Source organism: Mobula birostris, chromosome 8 (genome assembly GCF_030028105.1).
Source record: "Mobula birostris isolate sMobBir1 chromosome 8, sMobBir1.hap1, whole genome shotgun sequence".
Classification (NCBI taxonomy): domain Eukaryota; kingdom Metazoa; phylum Chordata; class Chondrichthyes; order Myliobatiformes; family Myliobatidae; genus Mobula; species Mobula birostris.
In genome coordinates, this window is record NC_092377.1 from 52,192,606 (window position 1) to 52,212,871 (window position 20,266).

Below are 20,266 nucleotides of genomic sequence, written 5' to 3' on the forward strand. Positions count from 1 at the left end.
ATGATTCCATTGCAAAAGATCTTTCTGAAGCAAGAGTTTTAAACGTTCAAACTCTGGAACTGATAAGCCAGTTAATATTAAGGAGCATTTTTCAATGTATTTAGAGTACAATAACTTCACAATCTTACATTAAGACAGCATAAATAAAAATGAAATCTGGTAAACTCCAGCAGATTTCGAATTGAGAAAGTAACTCAAGTGTATTTATGGCCTTTTTGCACAAAAGGGAATTTGAAGATTACTTGAATCAATTAGAAATCTCAAGACGATTGGAAGCCATCAATTAGCTAGTGCTAATTCCATATTGTATAACCACGGTTCATCCCTGTAAATTTTGCCACAAATTAGTGGTGAATGCTCAGTTGCAAAGATGTATTAAAAACTTATTAAACAAATTTTGTTTTCTTGGTACATATGATAAATTTAAAAAATGATATTTTATCCTGAAGATAATGCTTCAGAAACTGTATTACTTATAGGCTAACAAAAAGCATTCATATTAGGGAGGCACATTTTCCATTAAATAATTATGAGTTCTCCCTAATTTCTTGAGAACTGAGATTGAGCTTCATGCTGTCGTCGATTATTGGCTACCAGAAGCTCTGTGTAAGCCATTCCTTGACCGAACTGTGATGCAGTGGCCAATGCGCCATTTCTTACATTGGAATTGTGAATTGATGATGTTGTTTCTGTTTTGTAGAGCTGTGCTTTCATTTCACAGCAGCCAAACCTACTTAAAAGAATATAGAAATCTCGACGAAATGTCTTTGTGAAAATTGCATACAGGAAGGGATTGGCGCAAGAGTTGATTGGGTAAAACAGAACTAGGAGAATCTTGGAATTAGACACTGTGATAAGAGGAACTTTCAGAGCTGCTGAAATAGCAAAGAAAGATATTGGTGACATGCAAATGAAATCTGTAAAGATTAATACAGCCATGCGCTTGGCAATTTTTGTGTCACTATTTGTAGAAACAAAGTTGGGGTTTCGAACGGTTAAGTAGATTCTAATGTAGCAAAAACAAATAACTAAAAATGCAACAACATTTAAAATCAAAATGAAAATAATATAAGCTTGAGAGACTTGTGAATTGATGTCCATAGGGAGGCAAATGCTAACCTTCCTATAATTACTGATTCCAATGAGAGGTAACACTGCAACGGTGAATGAAAACATCCAACCACCAATCATAATCACAATAGCATGCCTCAAGCGGAGCTTCCTGTCCAACTGCATGGCATAAGTTATTGTGTGCCATCTTTCCAGGGTGATGGCAGTCAGTGTGTACACTGAGAGTTCGCTGGCAAAGATAGTGAAGAAACCTGCAGATGCACATCCAGCACCAGTCTGCCAGTCTATAGCATAGTTATAGTACTGACCTTTTGTTTTGATATCTACAGAAGCAATAAGTAACAAATAGAGACCCATGCAAAAGTCAGCAAAGGCCAGATTACACATAAGAAATCGTGGGACTGTAAGTTTATATCGACTGGTTAATAATACTATGAGAACAACAACATTCCCTACAATAGCAAGAATATTCATTAGCCATATCATGACCCTTAGAATGTCTTTTCCCACAATGTCTTCACATGGATTGAATTCATCTGCCTTGGGATAACAGATCACATCTACCACATTTGTGCAGAAACCATAGTCAAAAGAGGGTTCATCTTCATTTATGTCAAACCATGCCTCATTTTCAAGAAAGGCATATTGTTGAGGTAATGATGAGTTAATCTGCAAAGATCTCTTTGTATGCAAGGAGCTAATGTCAAATTCCCTTGGGGAGCTGATGTTGCTATAGAGCTTGTTACAAACTGCAGACCATTGTATGCTGGAAGAAAGAAAAGTTAGCAGTTTTACTACAATTCCAGTAAGAATGAGTAATCTTAATCAGTGACATTTAATATACATAAATAAGAAGGATTAATTTGGTCAGGGTTCCTGCTGCGTTCTATATTTTAACCACCATCAATGATAAAAGTTTCTTCTGAAATTTCTATTGGCATCTATTTCAGGGTCTTCTTTCAATCTCCTACACTGTTGAAATGATTCTCTTTGCATCAACTCTATCAACTCTTACATTATTTTTCAATTCTTCAAACAAGTCACTCCCACAGACCTTTCCAGAGAAAATGTCCCAGTCTGTTCAATATTTTTGATAGGAAAAGCTGAGATGTTAAAGTCTATTATCTTTGTAAATCTTATTTTCAACTTCTCATATGCCTCAGCATCCTTTATATGAAATGGGAACCAGCTTCTTGTAGGTGGGGTCTAAACAAGATTCTGTACAAGTTTAAAATGACAGCTACTCTTCAATTCCATCTCCTAGAAATGAAACGTGTTGTTGTATATGCCATGTTTATGGTATTATTAACCTCTATCACCAATTTAATAGGTTCAAATGCTAATATTCCCAGATCCTCTTTTAGCTCCATCTCAATCACATTCCAATTTTCAGAGTATGTGGCCACTTTGATCCACCTCTCACTGAGACACAATGAAATCCCTTTCACAATTATACATTGTTCAGCAAGTTTGAGCCTTCTTGTAATTTATTGCACTTTTCCTCATTATTTTCCTCTATTACCCCCAGAAGTTCAAATCAATAATGAAAAGAGTAAAGCTGAACACTAATGCCCACCCTTTACAGAATCATAAACTTTAACTTCTACACTATTGACAATTTTGTGACCAGTTTGCTGGTCCATTGCCTAATTCTCCACAGATCTACTGTTTACACTGTAACCTTAAGTCGTGTGCCATATAACAGTATATTGAATGCCTTTTATAAAGCCAAAATAAATCAGATTTCACATGTGACCTATTGTCCTATAATGGAGATGAATAAATGGGGCGAGAGAGAAGCTGACAATTTAAAAAATAACTTGGTGCAGAACAATTACTCTTTACTAAGAAATAACCCATCATCATTGATTTAAAGGTTTAAGTATATTCAGTTTCCTTACTGTTTCCATATTTATGTGTTCTATGTAAGTACATGTATGCAAAGAGTTCCCAAATAATTAAATACCAAATTAAAGTTAAGCATTTAATCATCCAAGGTAATAAAAAGAGCGTTCAGAAATTAAGGCAATATTTTTGGAATATTATCCTCCAACAGCCGCTGACTAATATACAATGTGTTCCAACAGCTTCTGTATAAATTTGCAGTTTCTCAATAGCCTGCTCACTCGTTCATTAACATTAACTCTGCATGTGCAAAAGAATAAGCAATACTCACTCTTTTTGTTTCTTAGCATTTTCATTTTCAAAAGCACAGCAGTGGCTTGGGTATGTCATGCTTGCCTCTCTTAGTTTCACAAAGTTATCCAGAGGTGGCAACTTTTTTAAGTTGTAAGTTGCCTGAGCTATGAGCTTCTTAACAGACTTCAAGCCATGAACTGGAAGCATACTAATGCTTGTTCTTGAAATATCCCTGTTAAAACAAGAATTCGTACATCATCCTTATTTCTATTAAATTCATGTTGCTGATGACATAAGATATTGCCATTGTGAACCTGGCTATTATAGCCATTCTTTAGATACTGTAAGTATTAGTTTGGCCAGGAGTTTATAAGCCCTCACATATCTTCAACCCATCTCAAAACAGATAGCAACCTGGATTTCAGAGACACAAATTAAGTGGTCAATTTGCATAGCAATCCAAAAACGTATCTGCAGGGAAGTAAAGAGACCTCTTAAAGATTCTTCAAGAGATCCTACAAAGATGGAACCAAGAGTATTATTTATATGTTTCCTAAAAACAGATTTGGTTAATTCCACATCCCCTTTATTTGGTGCCTTGTTGCATTTCTTAGCATGGTTTCATAAAATGAAGCATTGGACATCCAAAATTTGCACTCTCCACCTCCTACCCCTTGATTGCTGGTAGCCTGCCACTGAATAATAATGAGATATGACTAGAGGTAAAACGTAGGCTTCTTCTTTGGCTTTTATGTATTGCCATTCAGACATTCAATTGATAGAAAACTACAGCCCCAAACTTCAAGTTGGCTTGAAATGTTCTCTCTCTTTATAAAATTTCTATGGCTTCTACTGAACCTCTGCTTATATTAATATGGAAAACTAAACACTAATCCAAATCCTTTCACTTCATGCTTCTTATTTATCATTAGTTTCCCGTGTGTTAAGATTTCTTTTACCATTTTAGCTGAAATGAGTCTTTGTTCAATTTTAATGGCAGTCATTTTTAACACATAGTCCGAAGAATAAGGATCAAACAGGAAATATACCTCACTAAGAGATTTAATTTGATACACAGAGAGATCAACTCAGACATTGATAAATTCTGCAGATTAATTTAGGAGTAGAATCATAGGCCCTGAGTCACCAGTTGCAAGAGAAAGTGAAGCTCACCTAGTGATTTCTTGGAGTGTGAGACTGCACATGAGTTTTGCTGCAGGTGTCACACAAGGGCATTCTATAGAAGAAAGCTACATGAAATGAAATGCTTGGTATCTTGTTAGCCCTGCTGAAAGCTTGCATGCAATTTTAAATAGGGTAGAGAGAGTTATGATTAACCTTGAAAAGAGATTTCTGGAGAGCCTGAAGTTGTCCTCTCCAGTAATGAAATAGTGGAATATTTCAAGAACATGCTTATGGACTTGCTGTAATTGAGCATTCAATGCAGAAGTCTCAGTTACTATAGTAGCAACACGCAGAAAATGCCCAGAATGCTGCTGTAAAGCAATTGCTGCCTACATGCTTTGGATGTGAGGATGTTCATACAATAATGCATATAGGATTCTGGCTTTAGAGAGATTATTTTGGCCATTTAGACATCAATGTAAGAAATGGCAGTTGGCCTTTTAAATATGCCATACTCTGTCAGGATGACAGGATTGATGACCCTCAAATGCCACTTCATTGGACCTCTGTTGTCATCTATCCGTCAGCCAGTCCATTCTGCTGCTACTCATTGTATGGGGTTGTAGTCTAAAGCTTGATCCACAAATGCTCAAGGTTAAGTTACTATTCTACCCGAGCGGAATGGAGCCATATCGAAGTATCAGGACCCGGGCACAAGTATGAAGAACGAGCTGATGCTTGGTCATTGCTGGCGTGGCCAAATCGAAGCGACAGGGCCCAGGTCCAAGTGAGGAACAAGCCCATGTTTGGCCAGTATCAGCACCAAGCCAGATTAAAAAGGCCGTGGTGGCAGGGCCGGAGGCTTGGGACAGGCTTGTGATCAGTTTGCTGCTCTGTGAGGTTTACTCATTTCAATATTGAGCTGAGGCTGTGGTCTGCAAATAATTGGCTCCTGGACTGGCTGCAGCAATGAACTGGCTTTGTGGCTGTGAACTTTAGTTCTAAGAGATATTTGTTTACATTTTGTTTGCATGATATGTTCTAGTTTCATACATTGGGTGTTTCATACTCTTTTTTTAGTGGGTTCTGTTGGGTTTCTTTGTTTTGTGGCTGCCTGCAAAAAAATGAATCTCATGGTTGTATATAGTATACATACTTTGAACTTTGAAGTCTCTCCCAGTGAAATTCAGCAGTGACTTCCATCGACTCTACTGCAACTTCTAAGGCATTAACATTGAAGAACAAATTGGGAATGATTTGATGGTTATAAGCATTATGCAATATTTATATATAAATTTTGATTTGGTATATTTATTTTGTGCTGCTTTATATTTACATTATGGCCAAGTGCAAGCTTTGATGGTCAGCTAAAAAGAAGGGGTAAAATGAAAAATTGTGGTTGCATTAACCAATACTGCTGACAGGTAGGCCGCTTACAGACAACCTGACCTAAAAGGGCTGCCTCAGCTACTTCATTGCTTTCCCTTTCTTCTCCTCTTCCAACTGTTGCTCATGATCCTGATGAGTTAGAAGCCCCTTCAATTTGTAATACATCTCAAAGTCGCTTGCACCACCTGCAGAAAGCAGACAGGCAACTGTGCACCTTAATCTCATAGAAACCCACAATACTCATGAAGTATCTGTCTCTCAATGCTGTTCAGGTTGGAGCATCACTGTCATTGAAATGCATTACTGTTTTCAGTTCTCTTTTGTTCAGCAGCTTGTCTCTTATCATATACACTCTACTTTTTCTCCCATTCTAAAAGGATAGATCTTCAAATGAACTTATTTCTGACTCCATTGGTGTAAGGAGAAACCTCTAGTTGTGTCAAAATCTGATAACATTTACTGTGTCTTGTAGGTTCTGGCAAAATGATAAAATATAGGACATACTAATTACTTGTGGAATGATCTCAACAGTGAGAAAAAAAATCAAGAGAAATTTGCAAATCGTTGGTCTTGCCTTTCCATTGCACTACCTAGTACCAAGCTGGCATTGCATACTGGATGACATCATGTCTGCACACTTCTGACACCAAGCACCCTCACTAAATGTCAGCCAGGTACTTTTTGATAATTCAACCATCATGCCAATTAAAAAAAAACAGAACTTGGCAAAACTTAATGCCTTTACTCTCAAGATCAAAAAGTTGCCTCAAACACTTATTACGAGAACATTGACAGGAATGGATTCATTCAAAATGAATGGCATTAAGACTAGTATGGAAAGTTATGAAAGAAAATGCCACTTTTCTAAGGAATATTCAAAGATTATTGTAAAATATTATTCAGTTTCATTCATATCATTCATATTAATTTAAAATGCTACCAAAACTAATTCTCTATAAATTAATCTCTCTTTTGATACTTGAAATTATTGTTGAGTGAAATCAGTTTTCTAACCATGTCCAACTTCAATGTTTCAAGTTCAAGTTTATTGTTATTCAACTGTGTAGATGTATGCCGCCAAACTAAACAATGTTTCTATGAATCATGGTGCATAACACAGCACATATAACTCACATTCAACACATAAAGTAATAATACCATAAATAAATTAACAAATAACAAAATATATTCCAGAAGACTAACATTTGGCGGAGGGTGCATTATAGCACAAATTAAAAAATTAACAGTACAATGCCTCGGACATTTCCTATGTGGTGAGATCTGGGTGGTGGTAGGGAGTTCGGTAGTCTCGCAGCCAGGGTGAAGAAGCTGTTTCTCATCCTGGCAGTCTTTGTCCTATTGCTATGGTACCTCCTGCCTGATGTTTAGGGGTTAAAGAGATTGCTGGACTGATCCTTCACAATGCTTAAATGTTATTGTTGCACTGTACATTGAAATTGTTACAGTGGCAGTTCACTTACAGAACAGTTGGACCTGTTGCCCCCATGAAAACATCATCGTGCAATTTCTGTAGATTTTGATTACCTGCCAGGCTGCTGCAAGAGAAAGCAGAAATCATTAAAATGTATGGATAGTTATCATCAATAGGACACACAAGTGCTATGTGCTTACACAGTAACACACGTCTACAGTTAACAACATGGCAAGTACAGAATACCAAATTATCAACTTACAGTTGATCTAAATCTGTTCCATTGAATGCATGACTCTGTACTTCTGTGAGGTCATTGTTAATCAGCTTTCTGTTTTTGACGAGGGGGGAAGGGCAAAGGAAAAAATAGATCTGTTTATTCTCACTGCTATATGCTTTGATATCTATATTATACAAATTAAAATCTGATATATGGTTTATTTTGTAACACAGGTAAAGAAATAAGTGGTGTTCTATTTAAGCAGTATTTATATTTACATCATTGAACATAATTAAACTTTGCTTTCGTAAATAAAGTTCTGATGCATATTTCTGGCACCACGGTTGTATAGCGGTTAGCTCAATGCTATTTTAGCTCAGGTGTTTCGGAGTTCAGTTCCGGCGCTATCTGTCAGGAGTCCGCCCTGTGATGGTGTGGGTCCTCCAGGTACTCTTGTTTCCTTCCACAATCCAAAGATCTACTGGTTAGTAGGTTAATTGGTCATTGTAACTTGTCCTATGATTAGGCTAGAGTTAAATATGTGGATTGCTGTGCAGTGTAGTTTGTTGGACTGGTAGGAGGGGCTGTTCTGTGTTGTGACTCCAAATAAAATAAAAAAACAGAAAGAAAATATCATACTGCTATAATGTAAGCTTCTGAGAGTACAAGGGAATATCAATGAGAGAAAGGGTGCAAGTGCTCAAAATCTGAAATGTCTTAAACTTCACAAAATGCTCAATTACCTCTGCTATAGAAACAAAGAAACCACCAAAAATCAAGTGCAAAAATAACATACCACCTTTTTCCCAAATTATGTTATTTTAAATTTCTTCCTCAAAAAGTACCTATTTTGCATGACTTTATCACTACTCAGTAATTTTCTTGTTATGATGGGAAGCTCCATGTGCAAAAAGTGAAAAAGTATCACTCTGACAATTCTCAGCAGCAACAGTGGATTATTTAGTAATCTAACATGAATTACCAGAGCTCATGAAATAAATGGAAAATACATGAATCTCCATTAACTCAGTAGTTATCTCTTTGAGATCCCAGGGGTTTAACCACCAGGTTCAATGGAAAGGAGGATCAGTTGAGTTTCACATCAAAAATAGCAATGGTTTTATGAATGGGTCCAATAACAAAGATTAATTATGATATCTGAATGACAGTGATTCAAAATCCAGAGAACTGCAGAGGCTAGAAATCTGAAATAAAACAGAAAATGCTGGAAGCATTCAGCAGATCAAGTAGTACCTAGTAGAAGAGAAACGTGGTTACTGTTTCAGATTAATGACTTTCAGTGGAAGAGGACTTCAAGTTTGGCATTTCTGGAAGAGAAGTGGCATTGAATTCAATAAAAACTGATATCTAACAGATGCTGCCTAGCATACTGCATGTTTCCAACATTTCCTGTTTTTTTATTTGTTGATAATATTTGGATTGAATATGATTCAATAGTCATACCAGTAACAACTATTAACATTGTGAAATAGTGACTCATTGAGAATTTCCATTTGATGTTCAGAACCCTACCAGATGTTATTTTCCTTGGGAGTGTTTTTTTATATATATATGTTGTGTTCATGATTTCATTATCTGTGCCTTCTGTCACAGTACTTGACTCCAATTTTGCCTCATGCATTGTCATAGAAACATAGAAACATAGAAAATAGGTGCAGGAGTAGGCCATTCGGCCCTTCGAGCCTGCACCGCCATTTATTATGATCATGGCTGATCATCCAACTCAGAACCCTGCCCCAGCCTTCCCTCCATACCCCCTGATCCCCGTAGCCACAAGGGCCATATCTAACTCCCTCTTAAATATAGCCAATGAACTGGCCTCAACTGTTTCCTGTGGCAGAGAATTCCACAGATTCATCACTCTCTGTGTGAAGAAGTTTTTCCTAATCTCGGTCCTAAAAGGCTTCCCCTCTATCCTCAAACTGTGGCCCCTCGTTCTGGACTTCCCCAACATCGGGAACAATCTTCCTGCATCTAGCCTGTCCAATCCCTTTAGGATTTTATACGTTTCAATCAGATCCCCCCTCAATCTTCTAAATTCTAACGAGTACAAGCCCAGTTCATCCAGTCTTTCTTCATATGAAAGTCCTGCCATCCCAGGAATCAATCTGGTGAACCTTCTTTGTACTCCCTCTATGGCAAGGATGTCTTTGCTCAGATTAGGGGACCAAAACTGCACACAATACTCCAGTTGTGGTCTCACCAAGGCCTTGTACAACTGCAGTAGTACCTCCCTGCTCCTGTACTCGAATCCTCTTGCTATAAATGCCAGCATACCATTGGCCTTTTTCACTGCCTGCTGTACCTGCATGCCCACTTTCAATGACTGGCGTATAATGACACCCAGGTCTCGTTGCACCTCCCCTTTTCTTAATCGGCCACCATTCAGATAATAATCTGTTTTCCTATTTTTGCCACCAAAGTGGATAACTTCATACTTATCCACATTAAATTGTATCTGCCATAAATTTGCCCACTCATCCAACCTATCCAAGTCATTCTGCATCCTCTTAGCATCCTCCTCATAGCTAACACTGCCACCCAGCTTCGTGTCATCTGCAAACTTGGAGATGCTGCATTTAATTCCCTCATCCAAGTCATTAATATATATTGTAAACAACTGGGGTCCCAGCACTGAGCCTTGCGGTACCCCACTAGTCACCGCCTGCCATTCTGAAAAGGTCCCGTTTATTCCCATCTTTGCTTCCTGTCTGCTAACCAATTCTCTATCCACATCAATACCTTACCCCCAATACCGTGTGCTTTAAGTTTGCACACTAATCTCCTGTGTGTTCATGCAGAACAGTGTATTTTCATTGCCTGTCTCCTGGCAGAGGTGTGTCTATGTTCTTTGCATAAGATTGTCCCTGTAGATTATTTCCTCAATTTCTGGAAATTTAGGGGAGCCAAATTTTCATACGTGACTACAATTATGAAACTGAGCAACAACAGTGTCAGGTGCAAGTCAGACATGGGTGCAATCAGATAAGGAAGTTTGTGCCTGCTGCAACTTCAGTCTCAAATCTGCTTGTAAGTTTACTAGGAAACGATACTGTTTGTACACCCAGGTATGGTGGTGTTTCATGGCTCGTATGTACACGCAATGGAAAGATGCAGTCAAATGAGTGATGAAAGCACATGTGGCAGGTAGTCACTGATAGTATTCAGTGAAGAGTTAGTTCATGTTGTAAAGCACAGGTATCCCCTTCATTACTCACAAGCTATACGATAGTTGTTCACATACTACATTTCAAAACAGCGTGCGCAAAAACATTGCAGCAAAGGTTTTCAGAAAAAAACAGGCAGGTTAAAGGAAGAGGTGTGCGTATATACAGTACACAGTTTATTATTTCATATTTTTAAAAAAACATAGAATTGTTTTGGGAATTCAGATAAAGAAATACACATTCCTATATCTGAATCTCTTTCAAATACATATTAGTTTCACATAGATTTCTAACAATTTCTATGTGTAGTCCAGATGGAAAGTGACTGATCTTATTAGAAAATGTGTACTCACATATTTAATATACCAGAGCTTAATCCTTGGAAAGCATTAGATGGAATGATGTGCATGTTTATATTGTCTCGGAATTCGCTGAAAAAAGCAGATAGTGCTTGAAATTATTTTTCAGAAAGAAATACGTATGTATATTTATAAAGTCCTTTTCTCCAGTCACCCCAGACAGCAGATTCCATCATAGCAAGTGTAACATCTAAACTATGAATTTACTATATTACTCCCAGAAAGAACAATATGACCATGTGATTTGTTAATTCTGATTGGGGTATAAATACTTCCTGGATGATAGACAAGCCCACTGCCATAAAAATTTTAACATTCATGGTAGGGTTTTGGTTTATTGACACTTCCAACAGTCTGACTTTCCTCAGTATTCCTCTGGAGTACCAGCTGAAGACTTTGTACAAATGAATGGGTCTTGAATACAGAACCTTCTAAGTTAAAGTTAAGTGTTATTGGTGGCTAAGCCCTCTTTTATCCTGGTGTAGAACATAGATAGTAATTTGGTGCAATCTATGTCTCTGTTAAAATCAGGCTTCAATTTTATCCGTATAAGAATAATTGATTAATGAGCAATTCAAGTGTACTAAAAGCTTATGTAATTGTATTTAATACAACTTTTTTCACAACATCACAGTTATCTCCTCTAGTTCTAACACTAATGCTTGATCCATACGTTTGAGTGCAAACATTGCGCAATGCATGTTAATCAAATTAAATGACATCATTTCTAAGAGGTCTATTTTTGCACATAGCTCATGTGTTACATGGAGAGTTAAGTGTGAAAACCTGTTTTACTTTGAATAAACATAAAATGAAGCTGCCATTGCAAATGTAGAATAAAAGCAGAACTCTATGAAATAGTCAATGTTTAGAGAGGAAAAATTAACCCTTGACAACCTTAACAATGAGATCAAATTGTGGACTAAATATTGTTTTAAAAAAAGCACATTTTTCATTGCAAATGATGTTCCAGAAGATAAAAGTTCATTTTCTTCTTATCTCTGAGAACAATGAATGATTATGAATGAACATCTCTCAAAGAGATAGAGTTTATTTCATCAAAAATCAGTGTTTTCTGATTATTTGCATAGTCCCTGTAGCGAAGGCAGTAGTTCTGTGGAAGTATGTTAACAAACAACAACAAATCCTTACCTCTGACAACTTATGGCACAGTAGGTAGAGGATAGATCTTCACAACCCTTGATATTGTCTAGCAGATCATGTGCAATGCTCATTGATACCAAATGAAAGATACCCACCCTATACTTTTCATTAGGGGATAGCAATTTCCACGCACTACCATGTGCCCATGATCTATCTAGTTAATATCTCAGGGACTAGAAAGACAGAGGCAACACAGGAAGAGTCGTTGATGATTCTGAAAAAAGTAATACAGTGTAACAAGGGCAGATTCTTTTCTGTGCAGTCGCAGAAGTCTACATTACTATTAGATTGGAAGGACATCCTTTTAGGGCAAACAAACTTGATAGTGTTGAAAGAAGACCTTCCAAATAGCCAATCTGAGCTACCAATGTTCCGCAATATTTCAAATGACTGAGGATTATGAACAGTTTCTGTCAACATTAAGAATAATACTTCTTTAAGAGTTGCTGAATCATAGCACATGCTAGAAAAGGACAAGAGAAACATAAGTCGTGTCCTGAGGGATAAAGCTATTCGTACAGTGTGTCATGTTCCTGATGATGCAGCAAAGCCATTGCTTCAGCCCTATGCTGCCCTATAATTTTATGGCATAGGCGTACTTCTGCAACTTGTTAAAGAAATGGAATTGTCTCAATTATTGATTTTGAATCTAAGACTGGTTCCAAGATAAAACAATGTTATAATTAACTGACCAAAAAATGCAAAGCTGTAGTCTACGAAGTGAAGAAGTTTTACAAATACCTGCTTAGTCAGAACTTCACAAGATTAAAAATCTCCAAAACACTGTGGTGGATATTTTTTAGTGAATCCACCTTAGATGCTCAGCACTCAACACGTACATAGATTAGTTAACAATATCTGTATAGCACTGCATTTGCTCATCTCTGAGAAGAGATGCAAACATATAGTTCATGTGTTCCCTCCTCCCCCCACCGCATTAGATTTCTGAATGGACAAAGGACAGACCTATGAACACTACCTCACTTTTTCTCTGCTCTCTTTTTGCACCACTTCATTAATCTAATTTACTTTTTATATTTACATGTATTTATTACTGTAATTTATATCTTTTATGTATTACACTGTACTGTTTCACAAACCAACAAATTTCACAACATATGCCATGATATTAGACCTGATTCTATTTTGATTTTGAAGTACAGGAGTCAGAATACTGCCACTCTAAGTTGACTGTCAGTTAGAGACATCAATAACGACAGTGGGATATATGGATCACAAATTGACCTCCACGATCAGACATAGCTCCGCTCTTTTGAATGTGAAATTGACATACTATTACCATATTATAGAATAAGGCACAATCAAAGCATCTCAGAAGCAACACGTGAGTGCACCAGTTGCTCCTCTCAGCCAATGGCCTGCGTAAGCAAGTGGTTGCTGAGGGCACATGGATTTTTTAGAACCATTTACAATAAAATAGAGAAATTGTTTTTATTTTTATTAGAGTTGTGTAAATCTATAGAACACTCTCGTCAAGGGAGTTGTGGATGCTCAGGCAAAGAGTTGATTTAAGAGTGAGACTGGTAGATTCTTCAAAGACATGGAATCAAGTGGAAAAGTGGATAAGCTAACAGATCAGCCATGATCTTATTGAACAGCAGAAGGGCTCAAGAGGCTTTAGAGTTCCACACCAATATTTTTTTTTAGGTTTTCAACTTCTTGAAATCAATGATGTGAGTTAAGAACAATTAGTATGAACGTAAACTATGTTTCAAATGTTTACTTTCTTATTTTATTAATTATTTTCTCAGTTATCTATTTTATTGCTTGCTGTGATTATAGAGTTGGTTACAGATGAAACTTAAGGCTGCCTTCTTTAACATTACTGCTTCAGCCAACATCATAGCTTTCTCCATATACTTGTTCAAAATCACAATGGCTTTTATTTACAAAGAATGTTTTTAGAAACAGTTTCTGAAAAGGTGGTGACATGATCTAGAATCCACACTTCTGAGGCTGAGGGTTAACTACAGATCACAATTAATGCTTATTCAACCAATATCAACAAGGGAGAGATAAAAAATAGAAAATAAAAGATTAATTGAAAGGACACTAATTTATTAAGGTTATAGACTGTCAAAAAACTTACAGAAGGATAAAGTCTTCAGAATGTATGTTTTTGATATTAGGGAAATACCTAATTCCAGTGTTGGTGATGGTCCTGTGGAAATAAAAGAATATGTAAGAAACATGGTTGATAAGGATGCATCACAAATTGCATATTAATAGGTTTTAGTGCTTCCAAAACTTTATCCATGCTTGAGCATAAAATGTTTTTCAGAAATATTTGACTGCTCACCATGCAAAACCCTTAATTATCTTGAAATCCAGTGGGTTACACTTGCACTTTATGCTCTACCGTTCATATCCGGCAACTTCACCTTAGATTCTTAACAACAAGGTTTTGATTGTCACTGTAAATGGTCTGTAAGATGGAATCATTTAGGCTTTCCCTTCTCTGAGTTTATTTGAGGAACTACATGAAAGATTTATAACCAGCAATGCATAAACACCTACCCAATCATGCTTACATTCTTGAAACAGCTACTTAAGGAAATTTGTGGAAAATGATCCTGGTATGTCCTGCTTCATTGCCTATAAGAAATCCAGCCTGCAACAATCTCATACACAGGGACATTTCCAGTAAAAACAATGCTCCAATGCTTGATTCTGAACTCCATAAGTGTACCTATGTCATCAATCAATTCATAATGCAATGAAGCACAAAGTATGTCACTATTTCATTATTTATTAATGGTTTCATTATTTAACTCATGAGAAACTGAGACTGGGTTGAGAAGGCAGCACTATTGTTCCACATCAAATGGCTATTCCAGATCTATGAAGTTATGGTGCTTACAAAGACTACTAACCAGGCTGTGACATAAAACCCATGGCTTTGAGGAACTTCAAGGGCCTCATTCTATCAAAGTACAGGTGATCAGTGACAGCAAGCAGGATCATGCTGAGACAACAGCTCTGGCATTTATTTTACAATGTACCCTGGCAAGAGATGGGAAACTGCAGATGACCTCTTCCCTGACACATCTTCAACAGACCCAGACACTTGATGATTACATATAGCATGCATGCCAGTAATTATATTATTTAGAATTATGCAGGAATTTTGAAACAGTGGTTTAACCATATAACCATATAACACGGAAACAGACCATCCCGGCCCTTCTAGTCTGTGCCGAACTCCTACTCTCACCTAGTCCCACTGACCTGCACTCAGCCCATAACCCTCCATTCCTTTCCTGTCCATATAGCTATCCAATTTATCTTTAAACAACAACATCGAACCTGCCTCAACCACTTCTGCTGGAAGCTCGTTCCACACAGCTACCACTCTCTGAGTAAAGAAGTTCTTCCTCATGTTACCCCTAAACTTTTGCCCTTTAACTCTCAACTCATGTCCTCTTGTTTGAATCTCACCAACTCTCAATGGAAAAAGCCTATCCACGTCAACTGTATCAATCCCCCTCATAATTTTAAACACCTCTATCAAGTCCCCCCTCAACCTTCTATGCTCCAAGGAATAAAGACCTGACTTGTTCAACCTTTCTCTGTAACTTAGGAGATGAAACCCAGGCAACGTTTTAGTAGATTTCCTCTGTACTCCTTCAATTTTATTGACATCTTTCCTATAATTCGGTGACCAGAACTGTACACAATACTCCAAATTTGGCCTTACCAGTGCCTTATACAATTTCAACATTACATCCCAACTCCTATACTCAATGCTCTGTTTAATAAAGGCCAGCATACCAAAAGCTTTCTTCACCACCCTATCCACATGAGATTCCACCTCCGGGGAACTATGCACCATTATTCCTAAATCCATCTGTTCTACAGCATTCTTCAATGCCCTACCATTTACCAAGTATGTCCTACTTTGATTAGTCCTACCAAAATGTAGGGTTTACTAGGTTTAGTATTTCCTAGCCTCAGCAATCACTGTAACAAAGTATATCCAACTCATTTGTGAGGTTGATGTGAAGAATCACAATTTGACAACTGTATGCCAGATGATAAGCCTGCAACACAGACATCCCATATTCTTGGTCTTGGGGTACAAATAAATCCCATCATAAGTTATAAGTTATGTATTGATTGTAATAGTGCACCTCACTAGAGAATGTAAAGTTCTACTAAAATCACGATTTTGTATATTTCTTATAATCAGGTCAACATGTTTAGTTGCTTGACCTGCTACAGTTTCTGGGGTTTCTGAACTTCATCTCAGCTACTTCCAGTGTCTTTATCTTTCCTTCTGGCAATTCCCAGGCACATCCAATTCCCAGACTCATTAGCTTCTGGACCACACCCCACAACCGTGTTAGTTGCTCTGCAGGACTGAAGAGATGGGTGTTGAAAAGAAAATACAGCTAGCGGGGTAAAGTGCTCGACAAACATCATTGAATGGTATCTTTTAAAAATGGACAAGAATTGATTAAGCTCCCCTACCCTTACCCACAGTGCCAACAAAAAAAGCTGACTGACCGACAAGTTCTCATTAAATAAAAACAAATGCAACTTTTCTGCAATTAGTCTGAACTCTCTGTAACTTAGATATAATGGTTTGAAATGTATTCTGCAATTTAAGTAAGGCAATAAGAACGTGAATGAGATGTGGATACATTTCTGATGGTAGCCAATGCTTTGAACAAAAAGAAAAGGAAGACACAAAGATTGAAAAGCTCAAGCAAGCTTTCCTTAGTAAAACTGGGTAGAAACTAATTATGCTCAGCACTTAAACTTTTAGGCCGGAGATTTTTGTTCTTTTTGATGATTAGGTTATGTAAAATGGATAGCATAACATTCTTCCAACAAATCTATCAAGCTGATTAGTAACTATAATACTTCAGTGGCAGATAGTGACTAATTCTCATTAACATGCAAATTTTATGAGTAACAACTGTAATAATAAAATATAAATGCAGTGTACAACTTAATCTACTGAATATATTAAGATGCCATTGAAGAACAATATAACCTGAATAGCTAACACTAATTATTATAATATGTTTAGGAATATACCTAGTAATTACTGCAATAAAAATGTAATTAATACCATCCATCTAATATCAAATATATAAATATGTCTTATAGAAATCTATTTATCATCTCTTGATCTTCAAAGACATATAACATTTTACAGGTTATTGCTGATTGATTAATGTATTTAGATCACAGTCTGATTTATATTTTCTGCAAATCTGATGGGATTCATGATTCATTTCTACAGTGGATGCAATCTCACTAGCTCTCCACTCAGCCGTCGATCACCTGAACAACAGTAATACCTCTGTCAGGCTGTTGTGTATTGACTACAGCTCAGTGTTTAACACAATCATACTCCTAGTTTTAATCAACAAGCTCCAAAACCTGAGCCTCTGTAGCTCCCTCTGCAACTGGATCCCTGGCTTCCTCACAGTCTGTGCAGATCGGAAATACATCTTGGCCTGGCTGACAATCAAGGATGCATGTTTAACACACTGCTCTACTCTCTCTACACCCACAATTGTGTGGCTAAGTACAGTTCAAATGCCATCTATAAATTTGCCAATGACACAACTATTTTTGCAGGAATTTCAGATGGTGACGTGGAGGCATACAGGAGCAAGATAGATCAGCAGTTTGAGTGCTGTCGCAACAACAATCTTGCACTCAGCACCACTAAAACCAAGGAATTGATTGTGGACTTCAGGAAAGGGAAGATGAGGGAACACACACCAGCCATCATCAAGTGATCAGAAGTGGAAAGGGTGAACAGTTTCAAGTTCCTGGGTGTCCTCAGCCTAACATTGATGCAAGTACAACAAAAGCATAACAGTGGCTATATTTCATGAGGAATTTGTGGAGAATTGGTATGTCATTAAAGACACTGGCAAATTTCCACAGAAGTGTCATAGATAGTGTTCTAACTGGTTGCATCACCATCTGGTATGGAGGAACCACTGCACAAGATAGGATAAAGCTGCAGAAAGTTGTAAACTCAGCCAGCTCCATCCATCATGGGCACTAGCCTCCTCAGCATTGCAGACACCTTCAAAACAGCAACATCCATCATTGACAATGTCCAAGGCAAGCCCTCTTCTCATTGCTACCATCAAGGAGGAGGTACAGGAGCCTGAAGACACATATTCGACATTTCAGGAACAGCTTCTTCGCCTCTGCCATCAGATTTCTGAATGGACAATGAACCCATAAACACTACCTTAGTATTTTCCCTTTTCTTTTTGCATTAATTAGCTATTTTTAAAAAATATATTCTTATTGTAATTTATTGTTTTTATTATTACATATTGCAATGTACTGCTTTCACAAAACAACAGATTTCATGACATGCCAGTGATAGTAAACTTGATTCTGATTCTGAAATGCTATGTTTGGCCAGTTCCAAAAAGCTCACTTTGATACATTTTTTTGAAAATTTAAATTGTACTCTTTTGAGGCAATATCTAATGATCTAATTTATCTTTACTTATGGCACAAATACATCAGGGTCTCAGAATAACAAGGAATAACCAAACATTATATCTTACTGTGTCAAACTTCGCCAGCTTGGTATCAGCTCACCCCTCTGCAATTGAGACTTTCTAACAGACCTCAATCAGTTAAGTTAGACAACCTCTCCTCCTCCACTCTCACCCTGAACACCGGCGTTCCTCAAGGCTGTGTGCTGAGCCCTCTTCTGTACTCCCTTTTCACCTATGACTGTGTTCCTGCACATGGTTCTAACTCCATTATCAAGTTCGCAGATGACACCACGGTTGTTGGCCTGATCAGAGGGGATGACGAGACAGCCTACAGGGATGAGGTCCAGCACCTGGCCGCATGGTGTGCTGACAACAACCTGGCCCTTAACACCCATAAGACCAAGGAGATCATTGTGGACTTCAGGTATGCCAGGAGCCACACTCATGTCCCCATCTACATCAACGGAGCTGTAGTAGAGTGTGTATCAAGCTTCAAATTCCTTGGTGTCCACATTTCCGAGGATCTCACTTGGCCCCTGAACTCCTCCATCCTGATCAAAAAGGTGCAACAGTGCCTTTATTTCTTGCGGAGTATCAAGAAAGCTCACCTCTGTTCCAGGATACTGACGGACTTTTACCGCTGTACCATTGAGAGCACACTGACCAACTGCATCTCAGTGTGGTATGGCAATTGTCCTGTATCGGACCACAAAGCACTCCAGCGTGTGGTGAAACTGCCCAGCGGATTATTGGCACCCAATTGACCACCATTGAGAACATCTACCATAAACGCTGCCTGGGCAGGGTGAAAAGCATTATCAAGGATGCATCTCACCCTAACCATGGACATTTTACTCTCCTCCCATCCGGTAGGCACTACAGGAGCCTCCGCTCCCGCACCAGCAGGCACAGGAATCGCTCCTTCCCCGAGGCTGTGACCCTGCTGAACCTCACATCACAGCACTGAGCAGTATTGCACCCATATTGTACTGTCTCAGTACTTTTATATTTGTGTGCTGTAGCACTTACTTTTTATTCGCAGTTGTTTTGTAAGTAACACTATTCTTTGCATTTCTGGTTAGATGCTAAATGCATTTCATTGACTTTGTACCTGTACACGGCACAATGACAATAAAGTTGAATCTAATCTAATCCAATCTAATCATTACATTCTGCTTGATGGTGTTTTGTCATTTCACCTTTGGTTAAAAGTAGAGTGAGTCCGGATGGAATACCACTTCACAAACTTTGATTGTCTGCTAAAATACACTTTTAAAGTTTAGGACTGGAAAATAAGGAAGGTTCCCACAAGCCTACTGATTTAATATTGTCATATCTGTAATATTGGAGAGACTGATGGCAAGATGTTGGGGGTTGAGGTGAGGCTTATATAGTCATTTGTGGGAGGCTGGAATTCATAGGAGAATTGTGGTTGTATTACTTTGTTTGGTTACTAACAGTGAATAAAAGCTATTAAGGTACTGGACCAATGTACAATGGAATCACTGATAATTATTCTTTGCATCTTGCACAAGTAGATAATTCTTCAGGGATTTTGAAATTTACATTTGAAAACCGACACAATCAAACCTGGCAGACTTTCACATCAAACCAATGCAGCAAAACATATTCAATAGCTGCTCTTTCAGCTTTGAACCTAGGATTTGAGTCAA

The 20,266-nt window shown here is 37.7% G+C and overlaps 1 protein-coding gene across 1 annotated transcript in view; it reads right to left on the minus strand.

The window, feature by feature from the left end:
* Window positions 1-225: 225 nt before the first annotated feature.
* Window positions 226-20,266, minus strand: part of LOC140201314 (follicle-stimulating hormone receptor-like) — a 65,620-nt gene continuing 45,579 nt past the window's right edge. Inside the window, exons 2-7 of the mRNA XM_072265191.1 lie at window positions 14,198-14,269; window positions 10,918-10,995; window positions 7,419-7,487; window positions 7,206-7,280; window positions 3,248-3,442; window positions 226-1,837 (exon numbers count right to left, since the gene is read on the minus strand). Coding sequence (XP_072121292.1) covers window positions 541-1,837; window positions 3,248-3,442; window positions 7,206-7,280; window positions 7,419-7,487; window positions 10,918-10,995; window positions 14,198-14,269 — 1,786 coding nt within the window. The 3' untranslated portion in view covers window positions 226-540. The remainder of the gene's footprint in view (window positions 1,838-3,247; window positions 3,443-7,205; window positions 7,281-7,418; window positions 7,488-10,917; window positions 10,996-14,197; window positions 14,270-20,266) is intronic.